Source organism: Gekko japonicus, unplaced genomic scaffold (assembly GCF_001447785.1).
Source record: "Gekko japonicus isolate JY-2015 unplaced genomic scaffold, Gekko_japonicus_V1.1 scaffold678, whole genome shotgun sequence".
In the NCBI taxonomy this organism is placed as follows: domain Eukaryota; kingdom Metazoa; phylum Chordata; class Lepidosauria; order Squamata; family Gekkonidae; genus Gekko; species Gekko japonicus.
In genome coordinates this window covers 467,881-487,312 of record NW_015164685.1, presented here as the reverse complement: position 1 = coordinate 487,312, position 19,432 = coordinate 467,881, and the positions used below count along the sequence as shown (strand labels likewise).

The 19,432-nt window shown below is 50.3% G+C and overlaps 1 protein-coding gene across 1 annotated transcript in view; it reads left to right on the top strand.

Annotated features, from left to right (window-relative positions):
• The window catches only part of THRA (thyroid hormone receptor, alpha), a 198,270-nt gene that overhangs the window by 177,870 nt on the left and 968 nt on the right, over positions 1-19,432 (top strand). The window contains exons 5-8 of the mRNA XM_015409341.1: positions 5,362-5,509; positions 6,297-6,502; positions 12,903-13,049; positions 17,393-17,651. Coding sequence (XP_015264827.1) covers positions 5,362-5,509; positions 6,297-6,502; positions 12,903-13,049; positions 17,393-17,651 — 760 coding nt within the window. The remainder of the gene's footprint in view (positions 1-5,361; positions 5,510-6,296; positions 6,503-12,902; positions 13,050-17,392; positions 17,652-19,432) is intronic.

The window sequence follows — 19,432 nt, the reverse complement described above, 5'->3', positions numbered from 1 at the left end:
TTTACATATTTACTGTATTTATATCCCGCCTTTCACCTCAGGAGGGACCCAAAGCAGCTCACGTCATTTTCCTCCATTACATCCTCACAACAACCATGTGAGGTAGGTTAGGTTGAGAGTCTGTGACTAGCCAAAGGTCACCCAGAGGGCTTCCATGCGCTAGTGGGGTTTCGAACCTGGGTTTCCCAGATCCTAATCCACACTTTACACCACGCTGGCTCTCAGACTCTCTCTGGAGGAAGGGATATTGTAATCCCCAGTTTGACAGGAAACTAACAAGTGTGATGAGGTGCCCCGCTGACCTCCACGGACAAGAATTAAGTTCTGTTGAAAGGGACAAGTAGACAGCAGCATCCGCAGCCTGTCATGCAGTTATTTGGGAAGGCTAAAATGAGTGTTTTGATGGCTTTCTGGGCATTTGATTTCCTCCCCTAAATGTGACCACTCTGAGGGAAGGGCACACTATCGGCCGTAATTTTTCCTAAGTAGTATTCCAATAAAAACAATTCCCTCACAAAACGTCACATTCGTTTGGCCGTTTCCCCCCTTGATCCGTTCACGTATTTATTACTCATTTATTTACTTTTGTTTGTATCCCACTGGAGTCCCAAAACAGCTTACGTGGCTCTCATTTTCATATTCAGCCCCACCCCACCCCCAAAAAACCCACCTTGCTTGTCCATGGGGAAAATCTCCTGCGAAAGCCATGTCTGCATGACTAGAGGTTTCCCAATGGACACAGTTGTTGTTTTTTGTTTGTCTGGTGCGCCTCATAGTACTCGATATCCTTCATGTCAGGCCGTGGAGCCACCTTGGCCTGTGAGGGAACAGTTTTTAAGGCCAATGGCCGAAACAGTTTTTGTGGAACGGGGGAAAGCATATGGAGGGAGGAAATAACATAAGACAGCAGAAATAAAATTGGGGGAGAGAGCCAGAAGGCGGTTATGTGGGAAAGCACTCTTTTATCCCTCATGTTCATGTGTCAGCCAGTGTTACCTCTAAGCTGAGTTAGTGTGAGCTAGCTCACAGTTTTCTAGCCTGCAGCTCACAGATTTTTGTCTTAGCTCTGGAAGGATTGTTCCAGAGCAAACTAATTTATGCAGTAGCCAAATTGCTCACTCACAACTTTAATGCCAGTAGCTCATAAAGTAGAATTTTTGCTCACGGGACTCCGCAGCTTAGAGGGAGCATTGGTGTCAGCTAGTACGATCCAGAGTTTTCCCGGCACATCGATGTAAGACAAAGAATTTTTATTTTCTTAAAAAAATTTTTTTTCTAAAATGCTGATTATGAATCAGGCATTGGGCATGGTTCACAAAGAGACACCTCTTGTTCCTCCGCCACCCCCTTCTGATGTGTTTCTGGCACAAGGCGAGCCTTCCCATAGGGGGTTAGCTAAGGACGTTGTGCACCGTGGTCTTTAATGGGCATTAGTGGAAAGATGGGGGGGGGGGTTTGGCTGAGGGCCTTGTTGGACACCCAGCTATGTTGGGTGTCTAATGAGCAAGAATTCTATCAGGGTGTTCCGGCTACATTTGAGAACGCGTTATTCTTCCACTGGGAGTTGCTGAGATGGTGTTACCTTCCTCTCTCGGCACTTCTGTCAGGCTTGGGACAGGCTGAAGGGAAATGCTGCGTGGGCCACGGGATCCCTAGCAGCATTGGTAACGTTGCCAACCTCCAGGTGGTCTAAAATAATAATAATAATACACAATTCTGATAATCTACAGATCATTATATTTAAAATTAGAATTAAAAATTTCGCTGAAATACCACGGTTTCACAGATACAGCTAAATGTGATAGGTTAAACAAGCATTGATTAATTTACGTTCTCACCATTCGTGACTAACTTATTAGTTTTTGTCTACGATGTTTTGTTTTATTATCCACTCTACTATTTATGTTATGTTTCAATTATATTGCTTGTATTAAAATAGATCAAATAAAAAAACCCAGCGAATGCAGTTATACAAACAGAACAATCTGTCACGCCGTACAAATCACACTTGAGACCACTGTCTTCTTACACAGTTGTACTTACAACCAAAATTAATCCACGTAACAAATAGTTTTGCCACCATGCATCATTGACAACTGCACCAGTTGAATAGTGACCTGATAGTCCTTGAAAGTACAAGTCTCCCTTCAGATTGACGCGGTCACCTTTTGTGCAGAGAAGAGTTCCCAGAAGAAAGTATGCAGTAAATGGCATGAGCTGAAGACTAGCTGTAGTGGGAACCAAAGGAGCGGCGACGGCACGCCTAGGTTGCTTTGCTGTTTCTTAGGGCTTCATCAGGCCGCTTTTCTTAGTGGTGGAGCTCAACCCAGCTCTGGCAAGATTCAAAATGACACAAAGTCTACCAGTAGGTTCCAAGTAGCTAGGTCGCTATCAGGTCGCTATTCAACTGGTGCAGAGAGCTCTACCGAGGACAGCTCCTGAGAGAACAGCTCCGAGAGAACTTGTAACTGACCCAAGATCACATCAGCAGCTGCATGTGCAGGAGTGGGGAATCAAACCCGGTTCTCCCAGATTAGAGTCTGCCGCTCTTAACCACGACACCAAACTGGCTCAGTAGCCACAAATCGCTGCTCTTCTTTCCCAGATCTTTTCTGTTTGGCTTTTGTCCCGATCACATTTTGATCCACCCTTCCTCAAGGGAGCTCTGATTAGTGAACGTGGCTCCCTCACACACACCCTTCACTTCAGCCTCACGACAGCCCTGTTAGGCTTAAAAAACAGTGACTGGCCAAGGTCATCCAGTGCGCTTTATGGCTGAGCAAGCCTCCCCAGTCTAGAACACAACATCACGCTGTCCCTCCAGGGGAAGTGGGGGGAGACCCAGGCTCACTGTTTTACTTTCGCACTGAGCTCTGCTGTCTGCTCATGAGAGAGAGAGAGAGAGAGAGAGAGAGAGAGAGAGAGAGAGAGAGAGAGATCTACAGTACAGTTCTCCAGTTGGTTAGTTGTGACCCAAAAGTAATTTGCAGCTTGGACCAAGACAGGCCTCAGCAGGGTCCTGAGCTCTTATAAGAGAGAAGAACAGAGAAACTAAGAAGGACAATCTGTATACAGAAAAGAAAGAAAAAGCCCACATTTTTGCTGTATACAGTGGGGGGAAACCCTCCAACATGGCCTTTCTTCATCGGGAGGTTAAGGAGGTCAGGGCTCTTTAGCTTGAAGGAATGATAATTGAGGGGTGACATGGTAGAGGTTTACAAAACTATGCCTGGGATAGAGAAGGTGGAGAAAGAAGTACTTTTCTCCCCTTTTCACAATACCAGAACTCGTGAGCACTCAATTGAAATTGCTGAGCAGTCGGGTTAGAACAGATAAAAGGAAGTACTCCTTCACCCAAAGAGTGATTAACACGTGGAATTCACTGCCACAGGAAGTGGTGACGGCTACAAGCATGGATGGTTTCAAGAGGGGATTGGATAAACATATGGAGCAGAGGTCCATCGGTGGCTATCAGCCACAAGGTATAGATAGGAACTCTCAGTCTGGGGCAAGGGATGCTCTGTATTCTTGGTGCTGGGGGGGGGGGCAACACTGGGAGGGCTTCTGGAGTTCTGCCCCCACTGGTGGGCCTCCTGATGGCACCTGGGCTTTGGCCTGATCCAACATGGCTCCTCTTATATTCTTACATTCTTAAGTGGGTCTTATGCAACAGGCAAAGACAACCTGAGATGTTTGGGGGGTCTGGTAGGATGCATGTTTTGTTGCCTTTAATGGTGTCCCCAAATTTGCTGACAGAGGCAGGTCACCTTATCCTGCCTAGTGAGAAGATTAGCCCTGTCTGCAGAATTAGGGTTGAAGATCCAACACTCTGACCACTATACCACACTGACCACTCTGTCCTTCTGGGCATGATGCGCTGGGAAGTTCTCTTACACACGTTCTCATTAGAGTGAAAGAGAATGGCTAGAGGAGAACTTCCCTGTGGCGTGCGCACCGTGTTAATTAACAGGTACCATTTTGACTGTCTGCCTCAGCACCAACGTGTCTTGAGATGGCCCTGACGATCAGACTAGCATTTTTAAATCATTGGGTGGAAGAAACTAGCAACTCTCAGCTTTAGCCAAAAGCAAGAATAAAAGCCATGTGAAACCTTTTCTTGGGACTAAGCAAAATGGCACGACAGTAATGCTAGGAAAAGCGGAAGGCAGCAGGAAAAGAGGAAAATCCAACATGAGATGGATTAGCTCTGCAAGGGAAGCCGTTTGCCAGACCCGAGCAAGGCTGTTAATAAGAGGACGCTTTAGAGGTAATTAATTCATAGGGTCGCTAGAAGTCGGGAGCGACTTGGCAGCATTTCTCACACACACACGAATCAGTATGCAAGTTTTCAAGGTCTCCAGGACTTTTCGTCAGGACGGATGTTACAAGGACAAAATTTAAATGGTTTGGGTGGGAAGGAACAGATGTCTCAGGCCGTGATCTTAAGACCTTACCTCATCAGCATCCTTCACAAAATGCTGAGCAGGTGTGCAGATTTAAAAGAGTGCTGGTGTCAAAATGCATCCCCTGGCATTCTGGGAAGAAGAAATAAAATAATGGGGTCCCACCCATTGGAATCACAAAAAAAAAACCAGCAGCAGCCTGAATGTCTCATCGAAGTCCCCTTGGGCCTTGATTTCTCTGTGGACACAGGGTAAAGTTCCTCTGTCCTTGGCTTCTCTGTGGTGAAGGCCCTCTATCCTTACCTTGGTAATTAAGGGCTTTTCTATATTCTCGGTTTCCTCTCTTGTGTGTCACCATTGCGGGGGGGGGGGTCTGCTCCACATGTGTTTTGCTCCCTCTAGTGGTCAATTCAATATTACATCATTTTATGTCCGTCACAAAAAACTGCAGCTTGAATCTGCAGGGAGATATGCCAGACGTAAACTGATATAATATCGAATAGACCATCAGAGGGAGCAAAACATGTGTGGAACAGAACCCTCCCATCCCCCAAAGCAACAGGAACACACAAACAAGGAAAATGAATATGCAGAAAAGCCCTAAGAGTAGAGAAGAGTTTACATTTAATTTTGCTTTTGGGGGCTGCAGCAGGGACTGTTGCTCGCACTGACAGAAGACGAAAGGGCTTGCAGCCAGTGTTCCCTCTAAGCTGAGTTAGTGTGAGCTAGCTCACAGTCTGTTAGCCTCCAGCTCACACATTTTTGTCTTAGCTCAGGAAGGAGGGCTCCAGAGCAAACTAATTTATGTAGTAGCCAACTCGCTTGCTCACAACTTTAATGGCAGCAGCTCACAAAGTAGAATTGTTGCTCACGAGACTCTACAGCTTAGAGGAAGCATTTCTTGCAGCCTGCGTTGGCAGCACTGTGTGGTTCTGACGGCATTCTGTCTCCTTTGTAGGGCTTTTTCCGACGGACCATCCAGAAGAACCTGCACCCGACCTACTCCTGCAAGTACGATGGCTCCTGCGTCATTGACAAGATCACCCGCAACCAGTGCCAGCTTTGCCGATTCAAGAAGTGCATTGCCGTTGGCATGGCCATGGACTGTAAGGGCGTTGCGCCCGCTGTGGAGGAACAGGGGATGAGCGGGGTGGGGAAGAGATGGGGGAGGGAGTAGTTGAGCTCTTGGATGAGGGACCCTGTGGGAAGGAAGATGGCCTGTGAGGGACTCATGTCTGGGAGGGCCACAGCTAACCTTGAGAGATGTGTTGGTACGGCGTGTTGTGGAAGTATAAGGGCCTCGCCCAGAATCTCTAGTTCAGGGGTCCCCAACACGGTGCCTGTGGGCACCATGCTGCCCACCAACACCTTTCCTGGCACCTGCCAGGTGTTTTTAGGAAATGGTTCTGCCCAGCAGGATCTGATTAGCCACTGGAGATCTAACGGGCTGTACAAATTAAAATGTCGTAGTTTCGGTGGCAGCTAACACCACAGCGTTGGTTCTGTTTCCCCCCTCTTGTCTCCTACACTTGGGCTGCCTTTGTGTGTGGCTCTGCGTCCCACAACGGTCATTTTGTGGTCACGTCCACCACCTTGTGCTGGAGTCCCAAAGATGCCCAGAGGCTCAAAAAAATTGGGGATCCCTGTTCTAGCTGTTGAACCTTGATGTATCCTCAGAGCTCTTGTAGTGGCTGTTCCAAAATTCCGTAGAACACCATTGGAGTCAGCCAGTCAGCTTGCTTCCCGTGAGGCCTTTTGGGCACGCCGATGGTTGTGACATAGCCAAACAGGCCACAAAGACTCTTGGGAGGGGGGGACTGAGAAGGCCGTGACTGGCCGTGGATGAGGCCCTCCCCTCCACTCACGCCCTCCCCATTCTCCGCCGCCCCCTAGTGGTGCTGGATGACTCCAAGAGGGTAGCCAAGCGGAAACTGATCGAAGAGAACCGGGAAAGGCGGCGCAAAGAGGAGATGCTGAAATCCCTTCAGCATCGGCCGGAGCCGACAGCGGAGGAGTGGGAGCTGATCCACATCGCCACGGAGGCACACCGCAGTACCAATGCCCAAGGCAGCCACTGGAAACAGAAGCGGAAATTTCTGGTAAATCGCGGTAATGGGTACAAGCGTGTGGATTTCTGCTGGGGGGGGGGGTTTGCATGCGTCCATGAGGTCTGCTATCCAGTTCGAAATCCTGAGGATCTTTTAAAAGATAAGTTCCAGGGCTCTTTTTGAAGCAGGGACTCCTTTGCATATTAGGCGACACACCCCTAATGTAGCCAATCCTCCAAGGGCTTATAGTAGCCCCTGTAAGAAGTTCTCTGTAAGCTCTTGGAGGATTGGCTACATTAGGGGTGTGTTGCCTAATACGCAGAGGAGTCCCTGCTACAGGCAGCATATACATTTTGTACATAAAAGTTTTCAAAACTTTTATGTACAAAATGTAATATGCTGCCTTTCTGCCCAGTCAGGACCACCCAGGTGGCCAACGGTTAAAATGAAACATTATAGAAACTCAAAAGCACATAAAACTGTGACCGCGACGTAGGGCAGGGAGGAGGGTCATTGAGGGAACGCCACATGGAACAAAGGCGTCATCCTCTGCTGCTGAGAGACAAGGCTGGAAAGGGTCAGGTGCCTCTGGGAAGAGAGTCCCACAGTTTGGGTGTCAGAGCCAAGAAGCCCCCCCCCCCCTCTCAGGGCGACACCTGCCTGGTCTCAGAAGACGGGGGCCGCTGCCTTGCGGGGCCTTGGAAGATGAACTTGGTGGTCAGCCAGGTTCGTAGAGGAGTAGGAGATCTTTCAAGTATGCTGCTCCCAAGCCTGTTATATTCCCTTGCATGCCTCCAGTCTGGTGTAGCGGTGAAGTGTGCAGACTCTAATCTGGGAGAACCGGGTTTGATTCCCCACTCCTCCACTTGCAGCTGCTGGATGACCTTGGGCAGGCCATAGCTCTGTCAGGGCTGTTCTCTCAAGGACAGTTCTGGAAAGAGCTCTCTCAGCCCCACCTACCTCACAGGGTGTCTGTTGTGGGGAGGGGAATGGAAAGGAGTTTGCAAGCCGCTCTGAGACTCCGAGTGACGGGGTATAACTCCTCCTCCTCCAGTCTCCTGCCCCCCCCCCATGGCTTCTGTTTTGAGTTCACCTTTCTGTCGCCTTCCTTTCCCCGCTGCTTGCCAAATAAGAAAAGGGAGAAAAAAACAGATTTGAAAATCTGCCAGAATACCGTATGCCAAATAAGCATAATTTATTCCACGCCAGACCCGTAGCCAGAATTTTGTGGCTTGTGGGGGGCAAAAAAAATTTTTTCTGGTGGGGTTGGTGGGGCTGCCACTATTTGCCATGATGAAGGGGGGGTGCACCCCTCTCCCTCCCCTCCTGCAAGATTTAAAGGGCCCTTCGGCTGATTGGCAGGCCACGTGCTCCCCGCCTGTCAGCTGGAGAGCCCTTTAAACCTTGCAGGAGGGGAGGGAGGATGCGCCATCCCCCTACTGCTTCACAAAAGCATTTAAAGTATCCCTTTAAGAAATGGGGGGCCCTTTAAGAATCCCTTTAAATGCTTTTGGGAGGAAGAGGGGCCCTTTAAGGGAGGGAGCTGGCCCTTTAAGGGAGGCTGCAGAAGCTCCAATAACCCCACCATAGCTACAGGCCAGCTCTAATCCCCAAGACTGGGGACGAATGCAAAGCCCATGCAGATATTCTGCTGTCCTGCATGAGTGCACTTGGTACTGTCGGGAACAGGAGCCTGCAGCCTGCCATGCCCGCTTTTTACCTTGTGTGTTCTTCTGAGTGGCATCTGGCAAAAGGGATTCCCGTGTTCATTCATGTCTTACTACGCCCCTCGTCTCCGGCCATTTGCTGGCCGTTCTGCTACCCACCATTTAAGGCTTGTAAAGAACAACCACTTGACATCCAGGAGAACAAAGTCCGAGTCCAGTGGCACCGTTAAGACCCACAAAGTTTTATTCAAGGGATCAGCCTTCAAGGCTGTGGGTCTTAACGGTGGGTCTTAACGGTGCCACTGGACTCGGACTTTGTTCTGCCACTTCAGACCCACACGGCTACCCCCACCTGAATGTTGACAGACATCCAAGAATTAGAGAGCTATACATACTTTGTTCTGAAAAGGTTACACCCATAAGGCCTAGGAACTTGCTTTAAAAAACAGAAGCTGAGATTCTCAAGAAATAGCATGTATTTTCAGCACCTGCAGAATCATGATCTATGCTTAACCTGGGGCATCATGTTGCATATTAGTTGTTTAATTAATTAAATTTCCCCCATTCCCTGAGCACATTTCAATGCCTCCACTCACCTCTTCTGCTGGCAAGCTGTCTGTCTTTAAAAAACTGAAAAGGGGGGGGGTTCTCTCCCTCCCCTCCCTCCCCTCAGATTTTCCAGTTGAGTGTGATTTCCCCCCCCCCCAAGACTGCAGTCTCTGTGTTTTAAAACTGGCTTTACATTCTGAAGTGTGATGGGAGTGGTTTTAAACACTTCAGACAAGTTTGTCACAACTGACTTGTTCTGTGGGTCTCAGTGGGTCATAGGCCTAGTTCAGGCAAACAGCAGGGGGAGGTGGGAAAACCTGTTTCTGGCCTTCTTGGATGACAGGTGGGGGGGGGTCACATCATTTAATCCGTTCTCACACAGAATGTTCCCTGCACACAGAAAGGTAGCGTGTTTAGATCCTTCGCTGAGTTTTGTATGTGTGCATGGATGGATCTTGTTGCTCACACTGCAGCATTTAACCATGCAATTCAGAGTAGGGACTGTCCTGAAAGAGGTGTCTTTTCTCCGCTGCTCTCTGTGAGGACTAAGTGCTGATCACCACTAAGTATCGCAGTGTCGGGACCACAGAACAGGTTGCCGCTGCTCAGTTAGAGGCAGGTGTCAGTCTTGTGTGTCTAGTTGGTTATTGTTCAAATTGTAAAATCATTTTTAAATCCCCTTAGAATCCCCTGAAAAAGATTCGAACCTGTGTCTCCCAGTTTCTAGTATGACACTCTATAACTACTACACCACACTGGCTTCCTTGTATATGCCTCATTAAAGTGCTTGTTGGCTGTTAACTGTGTGATTGTAGGAACCCTCTAGGTTTGTTATGGAAGTTGCAACCCCTCACGTGTTTTCAGCACTTTCCAAAAGCCTTATATTCACAGACATGCTGCTAATCAGTATTAACATTACAATGTGGGTTAAAATAAAAGGCCTGACCAAGTTAAGCACTTTAAAAGAAGGTTCCTTCTATTTAGTGGGGAGATTTAACCCTGTACTTAACCCTGCTGTTGAAATTAATGGGACTTGAAAAGTGTTGGGGGTTTTGCCGTTTATTTGGGTGTTTGTTTGCTTTCGGGGGGGGGGGTTTTGGAGGGGTGTGTGCTCATGCTATACAAAACAGAGCCATTGTGGTGTAGTTGTTAGACTGTCAGACTAGAATCTGGAAGATCCAGGTTCGAATCCCTTCTCTGCCACGAACACTTACTGGGTGACCCCAGGCCAATCACACACTCTCACTGTAACCTACCTCACAGTATTGTTGTGCAGATAAAATGGAGGGGAGGTGAACAACAGTGGGCCACTTTGTGTGTGTGTGTGTTAGGGTTGCCGTGCCCCTGGTTGGGGCAGAGGATCCCTAGATTTTTTTGGGGGGGGCAATCCACCGGTGGCCAGCTGGCTGGCAGGGGAAGCCCCACCCCCGAACATCAGCATCCCATGGGGACACCAGTGATGCAACGACATCACCAGTAGTGACATCATCCCACTGGGGCTGTCGTGCAGTAATGCTCTTATCATTCGTGGGGAAGCTCTATGGTTATCATAGAGTTTTTCCTAAAATGCTAGAGTGTCACTGCACGACACCCCCAGCATGATGACCTCACTACCGGTGATGTCATGCACACAAAGCAGGAACATCCCAGTGAGGAGCCAGGAGACACACACACCCCGCCGCAACCCTGGCAATCCTAGTGTGTGTGTGTGTGTGTGTGTGTGTGTGTGTGTGTGAGAGAGAGAGAGAGAGAGAGAGAGAGAGAGAGAGAGAGAGATTTCCTTTCCAGGGTATTTCATATAGATTAGTTCTGAGTTTTAAAATTATATTCTCCCCTTCATTCTAGCAATTGACATTGATAGGGAGAGTTTCTGGTTTAGATAAATCTGTGAGCTCCGAGTTTAGTTTGTTCATGTAGAAATAAATATTCTTTATCCAGGCCTGCAGAGGAGTTTTTGAACGGGCTGCGCAGAGGGACACAGCTGTGACCTCTCCGTGCCCTCCAAGGGCAGAGGAGCAGGAAGCCTTCAGCCCCACTCCTCTCTCCTCCCCCCCCCCCCCCCCCCGATGGCAGGGATTCTTGGGTTCAGGGTGCCCTCTGCTGTCCACTCGGAGTCGGTGCCAGGGCAGGTCAGGAGAGGACAGAAAGGTCATGCAAAGTGGGTTGGGGGGGGAGAGGAAACCCAAGGGCGGAACGATTCAAAGGGAAGGGAAGCGCTCTCTCCTGGCCCTTCCCCACCCCCTCTGGAGCTTCAGAATGTGGGTCCAGGAACATGGGAGAAGCAGGGGAATAATAACTGAGTGAACCTCCACTTGCAATCCAGGCCAGAGAATGCTCTGGAGGCGCTAGGATGCGGAAGCTGAGCCGGTCGGGGTCAATAAGGCCTCATTCCTGACCCATAGCTAACGTGGGGCCCATGGGGCCCAGCCCCGAAGAAGAAGAAGAAGAAGAGATTGGATTTATACCCCGCCCTTCACTACCCGAAGGGAGTCTCAGAGTGGCTTACAAACTCCTTTCCCTCCCCCTCCCCACAACAGACACCCTGTGAGGCAGGTGGGGCTGAGAGAGCTCTCACAGAAACTGCTCTTTTCAAGAACAGCTCGTATCAGAGCTACGGCTTGCCCAAAGTCATCCAGCCAGGTGCAAGTGGAGGAGTGGGGAATCAAACCCGGTTCTCCCAGATTAGAGTCCGCGCACTTAGTGTTTCTTCTGGGGCCCCTCCCTCCCGGGCCACCCCCAAAGTGCCCCAACTTACCACCTGCACTGTGCTTTGATTTAATTAGCTGGCAGGCCCTCCCGAGGCTCCCTCCCGAAAAACTCCCTACCTACGGGGCTGCGTCGTTCACACCTAGTTGGATCCTGCACTCCAGTAATAGTTTGCAAGTGGGTTTTCTTGTGTGGGCAAGGCCAGTCCAGTGGCAAATGATTGCTCTGGGTAAGTGCAAGGAGAGAGCAATTGCTGGCAGAGTGCAGAGGCAGTTGGCTGAGCAGGAGGAAATGTTGTCACCCACCATGAGCCCTGCAGAGGAAGGGCCCCGAATTTGGGCCAGTGCAGACTTCATGTAGGGGGCTCCCTCATCACGCTCCAGAGACCGTGTGGGGTCCCACATCTCAGCCCCTCCCTGTAGCAACTTCCTCCTTCCCATCGTAACTGCACTTAAGGGGATAGTACTGCACAGACATCAGCCTCCGTAAAGACTGGAATGCGCTGTGAACGGTCAGAGAAATTGCACCTGATCCTGAAGGGCGGTTTTAAAAAGTAGGGTCGGATTCTGAGTGAAAAGAGCCAGGGTGCACACAAATATACAAGCCTGAGAGAGGACATTTGGCCGTTTTGTAAGCAGATATTGTGGGGGGGGGGGTTGTTCTGAGATGCTGTCGAGACGTCGAGCGGTTTCTCCCCACGATGGTGGAGCTTGAATGAGGAAGATTTGCCTGTATAGATGGCCTATTAGCCAGTACCTGTGACATCAGAAACCCATGCCCTCATCCCCTAACCCTAGAGCAGTTTGCCATTTTTTAAAAGCAAATATATAAGTGTACACGTGGTGCTTTTCAAGCACAGGGCAATGCGGAGGTCTGAAAACAGCATTTGGTTTTAGGGGTTGCACAAAATGCAAAAATGGGGAGAAAACGAAGTTGCGCTGTGGGTGAAGAACCTGCGGAGACTTCACAAAACGGGCTCAAGACTGCAAAAGCCGCGGAAAACGCATTAGTCTTTAAAATGCCACAAAACATTTGTTTTGGCAGCAACAGGCTAACCTTCTTACAATGGAACCCTTTCCGAGCCAATTTGGTGTAGTGGTTAAGAGCGCGGACTCAAATCTGGGAGAACCAGGTTTGGTTCCCCATTCCTCCACATGCAGCCAGCTGGGTGACCTTGGGCCAGTCACAAGTTCTCTCAGAGCTGTTCTCTCAAGGGCAGTCCTCGAAAGAGCTCTCTCAGCCCCACCTACCACATAGGGTGTCTGGTTCGGGGAGGGAGAGGAGATTGTAAGGCGCTCTGAGACTCTGAAATCCAATCTCCTCCTCCTCCTCTTCTTCTTCTTTTTCTTCTTCTTCTTCCTTAAGTCTTTAAAGGTTCATGATCCTCAATGGAGGGCCTCAGTGCACTCCCTCCCCCCCCCCCCCCCGGGGGGGGCCCACCCCTTGCAAGGAGAGGATCCAAAGCGCCAAACTCACCTTCCCGGAGGGCCTGATCCTGCTCTTCTTTTCTCTCTGCTCTCCACCCCCAGCCTGAAGACATCGGTCAGTCACCCATGGCCTCCATGCCCGATGGGGACAAAGTGGACTTGGAGGCGTTCAGTGAGTTTACGAAGATCATCACCCCCGCCATCACCCGCGTGGTGGACTTTGCCAAAAAACTGCCCATGTTTTCAGAGGTGAGTGAAGCGCGGGGGCAGCTGGTGTCAGAGGGTCGGAGGTCCGTGGGGGGGAGTTTGGCATCCTTGGTGTGGATCGCCTTGAATGTTTAGAGCAGGGGTTCCCCAACAAGGTGCCCGTGTGGGTGCCGTGGCGTCCGCTGACACCTTTCCAGGTACCCACTGAGTGTTTTTAGAAAATAAAAGTAAAGGTAAAGGTTTCCCTTGCTCAAAAGCCAGTCGAATCCAATGCTCCCTCTAAGCTGTGGAGTCTTGTGAGCAAAAATTCTACTTTGTGAGCTACCAGCATTAAAGTTGTGAGCAGGCAATTTGGCTACTGCATAGATTAGTTTACTCTGGAGCCATCCCTCCAGAGCAAAGACAAAAATGTGTGAGCTGGAGGCTAAAAAACTGTGAGCTAGCTCACACTCACTCAGCTTAGAGGGAACAGTATCCGACTCTAGGGTTGCGGTGTTCATCTCCATTTCCAAACCGAAGAGCCAGTGCTGTCCGAAGACGTTTCCGTGGTCATGTGGCCGGCATGACTAAACGCCGAGGCACACAGAAAGTTGTTACCTTCCCACTGCAGCGATACCTATTTATCTACTTGCAATTTCTTGCTTTCGAACTGCTAGGTTGGCAGGAGCTGGGGCCAGAGACGGGAGCTCACTCCGTCACGCAGCACTCGGGTCTCGAACTGTTGACCTACAGACCTTCCGGTGTGCAGCTCAGCGTCTTAACCTCTGGGTGGGGACAAATGAAGCTTCTGCCCAGCAAGGCTTCTGATTGGCCAGGCCATTGGAGATTTGATGGGCTGTGCAGATTTGTTAAAACGCTGCTTTGGCAAGTGCTGCCCCCACGGCACAGGGATCTTCACTGTGTGACTAAAGGTCAGCTGCGGCAGCCATTTTGTAGCTCTCTCTGCCTCCTGTGGGAACCATTCTGTGGCAGCCATTTTGTGGCTGAGCCCTCCATGCAGATTTTTAAAAATGTTTGGCGGCAGCTGCCCCCACAACACAAGAATCTTCACTGTGAGATTGAGGTAAACTGCAAGCAGCCGTGTTGTGGTGGCCATTTTGTGGCTGTGTTTGGATGATGATGATGAAGAAGAAGAAGAAGAAGAATTTGATTTGTTAATTGCCCTATCCCAGCTTACACCGAGCTCTGGGAGATGTACAAGGGGCATAATGCTGTAAAACAAATATAGAAATTTTAAAATATCCATATACAGTTGGTAAGAACTAAAAACAGAGTAAAAGGATCCAAGGTGGCGACACTTACAAATTTCTATTCCAGTTCTGCACTGCCCAGCCATTCAGTGGGGAGGGGGGGCGAGGGAACTTAAAAACGAAAAATACTGAGGGGAGAGGAGAAGGGTGCCCACCAACACAACCGACCGTTGCTGCCCTCAGCCAAAAGTTTAGCGGTTACGGGCAATGCTCCCTCTAAGCTGTGGAGACTTGTGAGCAAAAATTCTACTTTGTGAGCCAGCTATTTGGCTACTGCATCAATTAGTTTGCTCTGGAGCCATCCTTCCTGAGCTAGGACAAAAGCGTGTGAGCCGGGGGCTAAAAAACTGTGAACTGGCTCACACTAACTCAGCCTAGAGGGAACCCTGGCTACAGGTCCAAGCTCTGTCCTTGTGTGGATGAGAATGATGGGGGGCCCCTCCGGTGCCACCTCCTGGGGTCGGGCTCTTCCCCACCGCCACTGGGCTCCTCTAGGTCGACCTGCCAGCAGTTTGGGTGCCCCCTGCTAAAGAGATATCCTCTCCCCATCTCCCAAATGCTTCTCATCCTATCAGCGACCATTTTTCTCTTATTTATGTAGAGGTCTATACCCTACTTTTCTCCCCTCCTCCTTTGTTTTTCCTTCCCAACAATCACCCTGGGAGGTGGGTTAGGCACAGAGAGAGCGATCGACCCCAGGCCCTGCAGCAGGCCCCCACGGCAGAGTGGAGAACTGAACCGAAGCCTCCCAGGTCCTAGTGTGGCACTCTGACCACTACAGCCGTTGTGAGCCTGGTAGCCAATCATCATGCACTCTCCGTGTCCCCTTTTTTCCCATTCGTTTCCTCTATATGTATAAGTTAGAGGCTAATTGTAAAAGCACTTGGTATAGAGAGGACAAATCCACATATTTGGACAGTTAATGCCCAGACTGGAGTCCAGCAGGCAAGTTTTGGGAAGTTCTGCCTTCCAAGGCTGGTGTGACATAAAGCTGGCTATAAATGGTTACAAGCATGAGAACGTCTAGTCCAAGCTTTCCCGGTCACTTCATGGCCGAAGCTCTGACTGTTACATCGCACTGCTAAGCCTGCCGGGTCTCCAGGGTATCAGCTCAGTGGTACAGGAGGCAAGGCAACAAAGGAAACAGAGCACAATTGAACATAAGAACATAAGAGAAGCCATGCTGGATCAGGCCAATGGCCCATCCAGTCGAACACTCTGTCACAGAGAGGCCTAAACCCAGGTGCCATCAGGAGGTCCACCAGCGGGGCCAGAACTCCAGAAGCCCTCCCACTGTTGCCCCCCGAGCACCAGGAATACAGAGTATCACTGCCCCAGACATAAGAACATTAGAGAAGCCAGTACCATATTCTGGGTCACACAGTGGCCAAAAACCCAGGGGCCATCAGGAGGTCCACCAGTGGGGCCAGAACTCCAGAAGCCCTCCCACTGTTGCCTCCTGAGCCCCAAGAATACAGAGCATCACTGCCCCAGACATAAGACCATTAGAGAAGCAAGTACCATATTCTGGGTCACACAGTGGCCAAAAACCCAGGGGCCATCAGGAGGTCCACCAGTGGGGCCAGAACTCCAGAAGCCCTCCCACTGTTGCCTCCTGAGCCCCAAGAATACAGAGCATCACTGCCCCAGACATAAGACCATTAGAGAAGCAAGTACCATATTCTGGGTCACACAGTGGCCAAAAACCCAGGGGCCATCAGGAGGTCCACCAGAACTCCAGAATTACCCAGTAAACAGTTGCTCAGAGAGGAACCTGATAGCTGTCCTACCAGTATTTGTAGCCAGCCATAGCCAGCGGGATCCAGTTAACTTCCTGTTGGGTTAAACTACCAAGTGAGGCTACTGGAAGAGCAGCTTCTTAGGCACACAAGTGTTTTTTTTCTCCCCAAGAGCAACCTCAATCTCTGGAAGCTGAGTTTCGCAATTCAACCTGCCACTCCACCTCCACCTTCTGAGCAAAGCTGAGATCCTGCCTCCAAGCAAAGCGAAGATCCAAGTCTCCTGTGACTCTTTACCTGGCTTTGTCTCCTACCCAGGACCTTTGGTCTCGCTGCCTATAGGATCTCCAGCATGAAACCTGACCCATTCCTTGTCTTCTGGCTACAGCACAGGCTCCATCTCTGCATTGCTCCTGTGTCCTGTGTTCCTTGGTGGGAGACCACCAAGGAAGCCCAGGGTCATTATCAGGGGTCATTTCGTAGAAAAAGAGGTGCAGGAGCTCATTAGCAAAGCTCATTAGCACAACGTATTTGCATATGCCACGCCCCCTGACATCACCGGAAGTGTGTCGGAAGGCAACACCCACCGCTCAGGCTACACTGGACTGTTTTGGACTGCTAGCTATTGGGGGGGGGGATGTGCAGATCTGTCCTCGCAGAGGAGGGAGAGCTTGTACCTGAATAAAACTTGGTCTTAAAGGTGCCACTGGACTGTTTTTTTGGGGGGGGGCTCTGCAACTTACCTGGCTGCTTCTTGCTCTGACTGAGGGCTGCTGGGAGCAGGGGGTGGGACTTGTTGCATGTGCCCGCCCCCTGTGCGCTCCTGCAGGAAATGACCCCTGGTCATTATGCAGAGGCAGGCAATGCAAAACCACCTCCGAAAGTCTCTTTCCTTGAAAACCCATAACTTGACAGCAGTTGACACACATACACACACACACACACACACACAGGATAAAAGCGCCACCGCTAGGAAGCTATCCACCAAGGGCCAAGTCTTCTGACCAGGCCCGTAGCCAGGATTTTGTGGCTTGTGGGGCAAACATTTTTCTGGTGGGGCTGCCATCATTTGCTGTAATGAAGGGGGTGGCGTGTGCCCCTCTCCCTCCCCTCCTGCAAGATTTAAAGGGCCCTTCAGCTGATCAGCGGTGAGCATGCGGCCTACCAATCAGCTGGAGGGCCCTTTAAATCTTGCAGGAGGGGAGGGAGAGGGGCGCACGCCATCCCCTGCTTCTTCTCAAAAGCATTTAAAGGATCCCTTTAAATGCTTTTGGAAAGAGGTGAGGGGCCCTTTAAGGAAGGGGGCGGAGCCCCTGATAGCCCCACTGTAGTCATGGGCCAACTTATGACAGGTCCTCCTGCCCTGACTCCGTTGTGTCCTGCCCTTGACTTCCAGCTGCCTTGTGAGGACCAGATCATCCTGTTGAAGGGCTGCTGCATGGAGATCATGTCGCTGCGGGCAGCTGTGCGCTACGACCCTGAAAGCGAGACGCTGACGTTGAGTGGCGAGATGGCCGTCAAGCGGGAACAGCTGAAGAACGGCGGTCTGGGCGTGGTGTCGGATGCCATCTTTGATTTGGGCAAGTCCCTCTCTGCCTTCAACCTGGACGACACAGAAGTAGCACTGCTCCAGGCTGTGCTACTCATGTCCTCAGGTACGGGGGGCGGTGGGGCGGTTGTGCTCTCGTGGTACCCTCTCCTTCCCAGTATATGCCCCTTGCAGGGCGTCACGTTTGGGGCCGTTCGCATCAGGGATCTCACAAAGCATCTGTGTGGCATAATACAGGGGATGATTTTGGATGCCAGTTCAGATCAGCTGTGGAGGGGTAAAGGGACAGAGATCAGAGCGGAAGGTGACCGCGTACGCGTAAAGGGCTGGCCAGAAAGGGAGGTGGTCACTGAAAGGCTGGTGAAACAGGTCTTTAAGCTACTGCGTGTTTAGGAAAGTGGACTCCGGATGGAAGTTTGATAGGGGAATTGCCTAACGGGAGCGGACAGGCGAGGGGGGGGGCGGGTTGAGCAGCCAAGTTGAAAGAAGAGCCGGAGTTGGTTGGTAGACCAGAGGTGTTGTTGAGTGCTTGCTGATCAGTGTGACTGTTGGGCTGGCAATGAGGTCTTGGGTTACGTGCACAAGCAATTTCCTGCCCAGCTATGCCTTAGGATTTCTTTATGTTAAAAAAACCCTTCTTTCCCCCTTTGGTAAAGTTTGGGAACTTAGCTGCCAGTACTGCTTTGTTGAAGGTCACTTTATCTTCAGAGTTTTCCCCTGTTCCGTGCATGTTTTGCTCCCTCTAGTGGTATATTCTATATAACACAGGTGTATGTCCAGCATACCTCCTTGCAGGTCTAAACTGCAGGAGTCTATGGTGGACATAAACTGATGTAATATCGAATCGACCAGTAGAGGGAGCAAAACACATGTAGAACAGAACACACACAAACACACACCCTTTGAAGAAACAGGAACTTAAAGGAAGGGAAATGAGCAGGTGGGGAGACCCTTGGGCCCTCTCCTCCCCAGTCGCATTGTTGACAGAAAAAGCCTCCCCAAGCTGCTTTATACTCACTGGGGAAAACTTGGAGGCACTTGAATCCCTGTTCCTGATGGTGATAGAACCAGCTTGGGTGGGGGGCCTTGGAAAAACAGCTGGGGGGGAGGGTTATAGTTCCCTTGCAATGCTGGCATCTAAATTTGCAAAAGGAAGGAAAAACTTTTTAATAAAAATTGGAGGAAATCTCAATGTGTAGCGGAAACCCAGGTTACAGGGGGCCGTTATGGCAGAGTATGGCTGGGGTGGTAGGCAGCTACCACTGGTTGTTGTTTTTGTTTTTTTTTAATGGCCCTCCCCCCATGCCCACCGTTTCTCTCCCCGTTCATCTATGGGAGGGCCTTTCAAGATCTGAGTCAAGGCAAGTGCCTGATGCCCCCTGGCCACTGCCGATGCCTGTGCATTCATCGCAGCAGCGAGAGCCATGCGGAGAATCATGACCGTATGGAAGCCACCGTAAAAACGGGCCGAAAGTTCAGCTCAGACTTCGAGACGTGACAGTCCTGCTCCCAGAGATACCCAGCAGCTCTTAATATAGTTATTTGGGACATAACCGAAAGGGTCAGCGCAGTGGTGAATCCTGGTCCCATTTATTCGTCCGTTTGTTTATAGCCTGCTTTTCTCCTCAGTGGGGACTTCCGGTAAAAAAAATATCAATGAAGTACAAAACGGGAGAAGTGGGGACGGAAAGCTTCTACCTTGCAGTGCTGGTCTTCCCCTCTTCCCCTCTTGCTCTCCGCAAACCAGCCTTCCTGCCAGCTCAGGCTACAACCAGGGGTCATTTCGTAGAAAAAGAGGTGCAGGAGCTCATTAGCATAACTCATTAGCGTAACTTATTTGCATATGCCACACCCCCTGAGATCACCAGAAGTGTGTCAGAAGGCAAC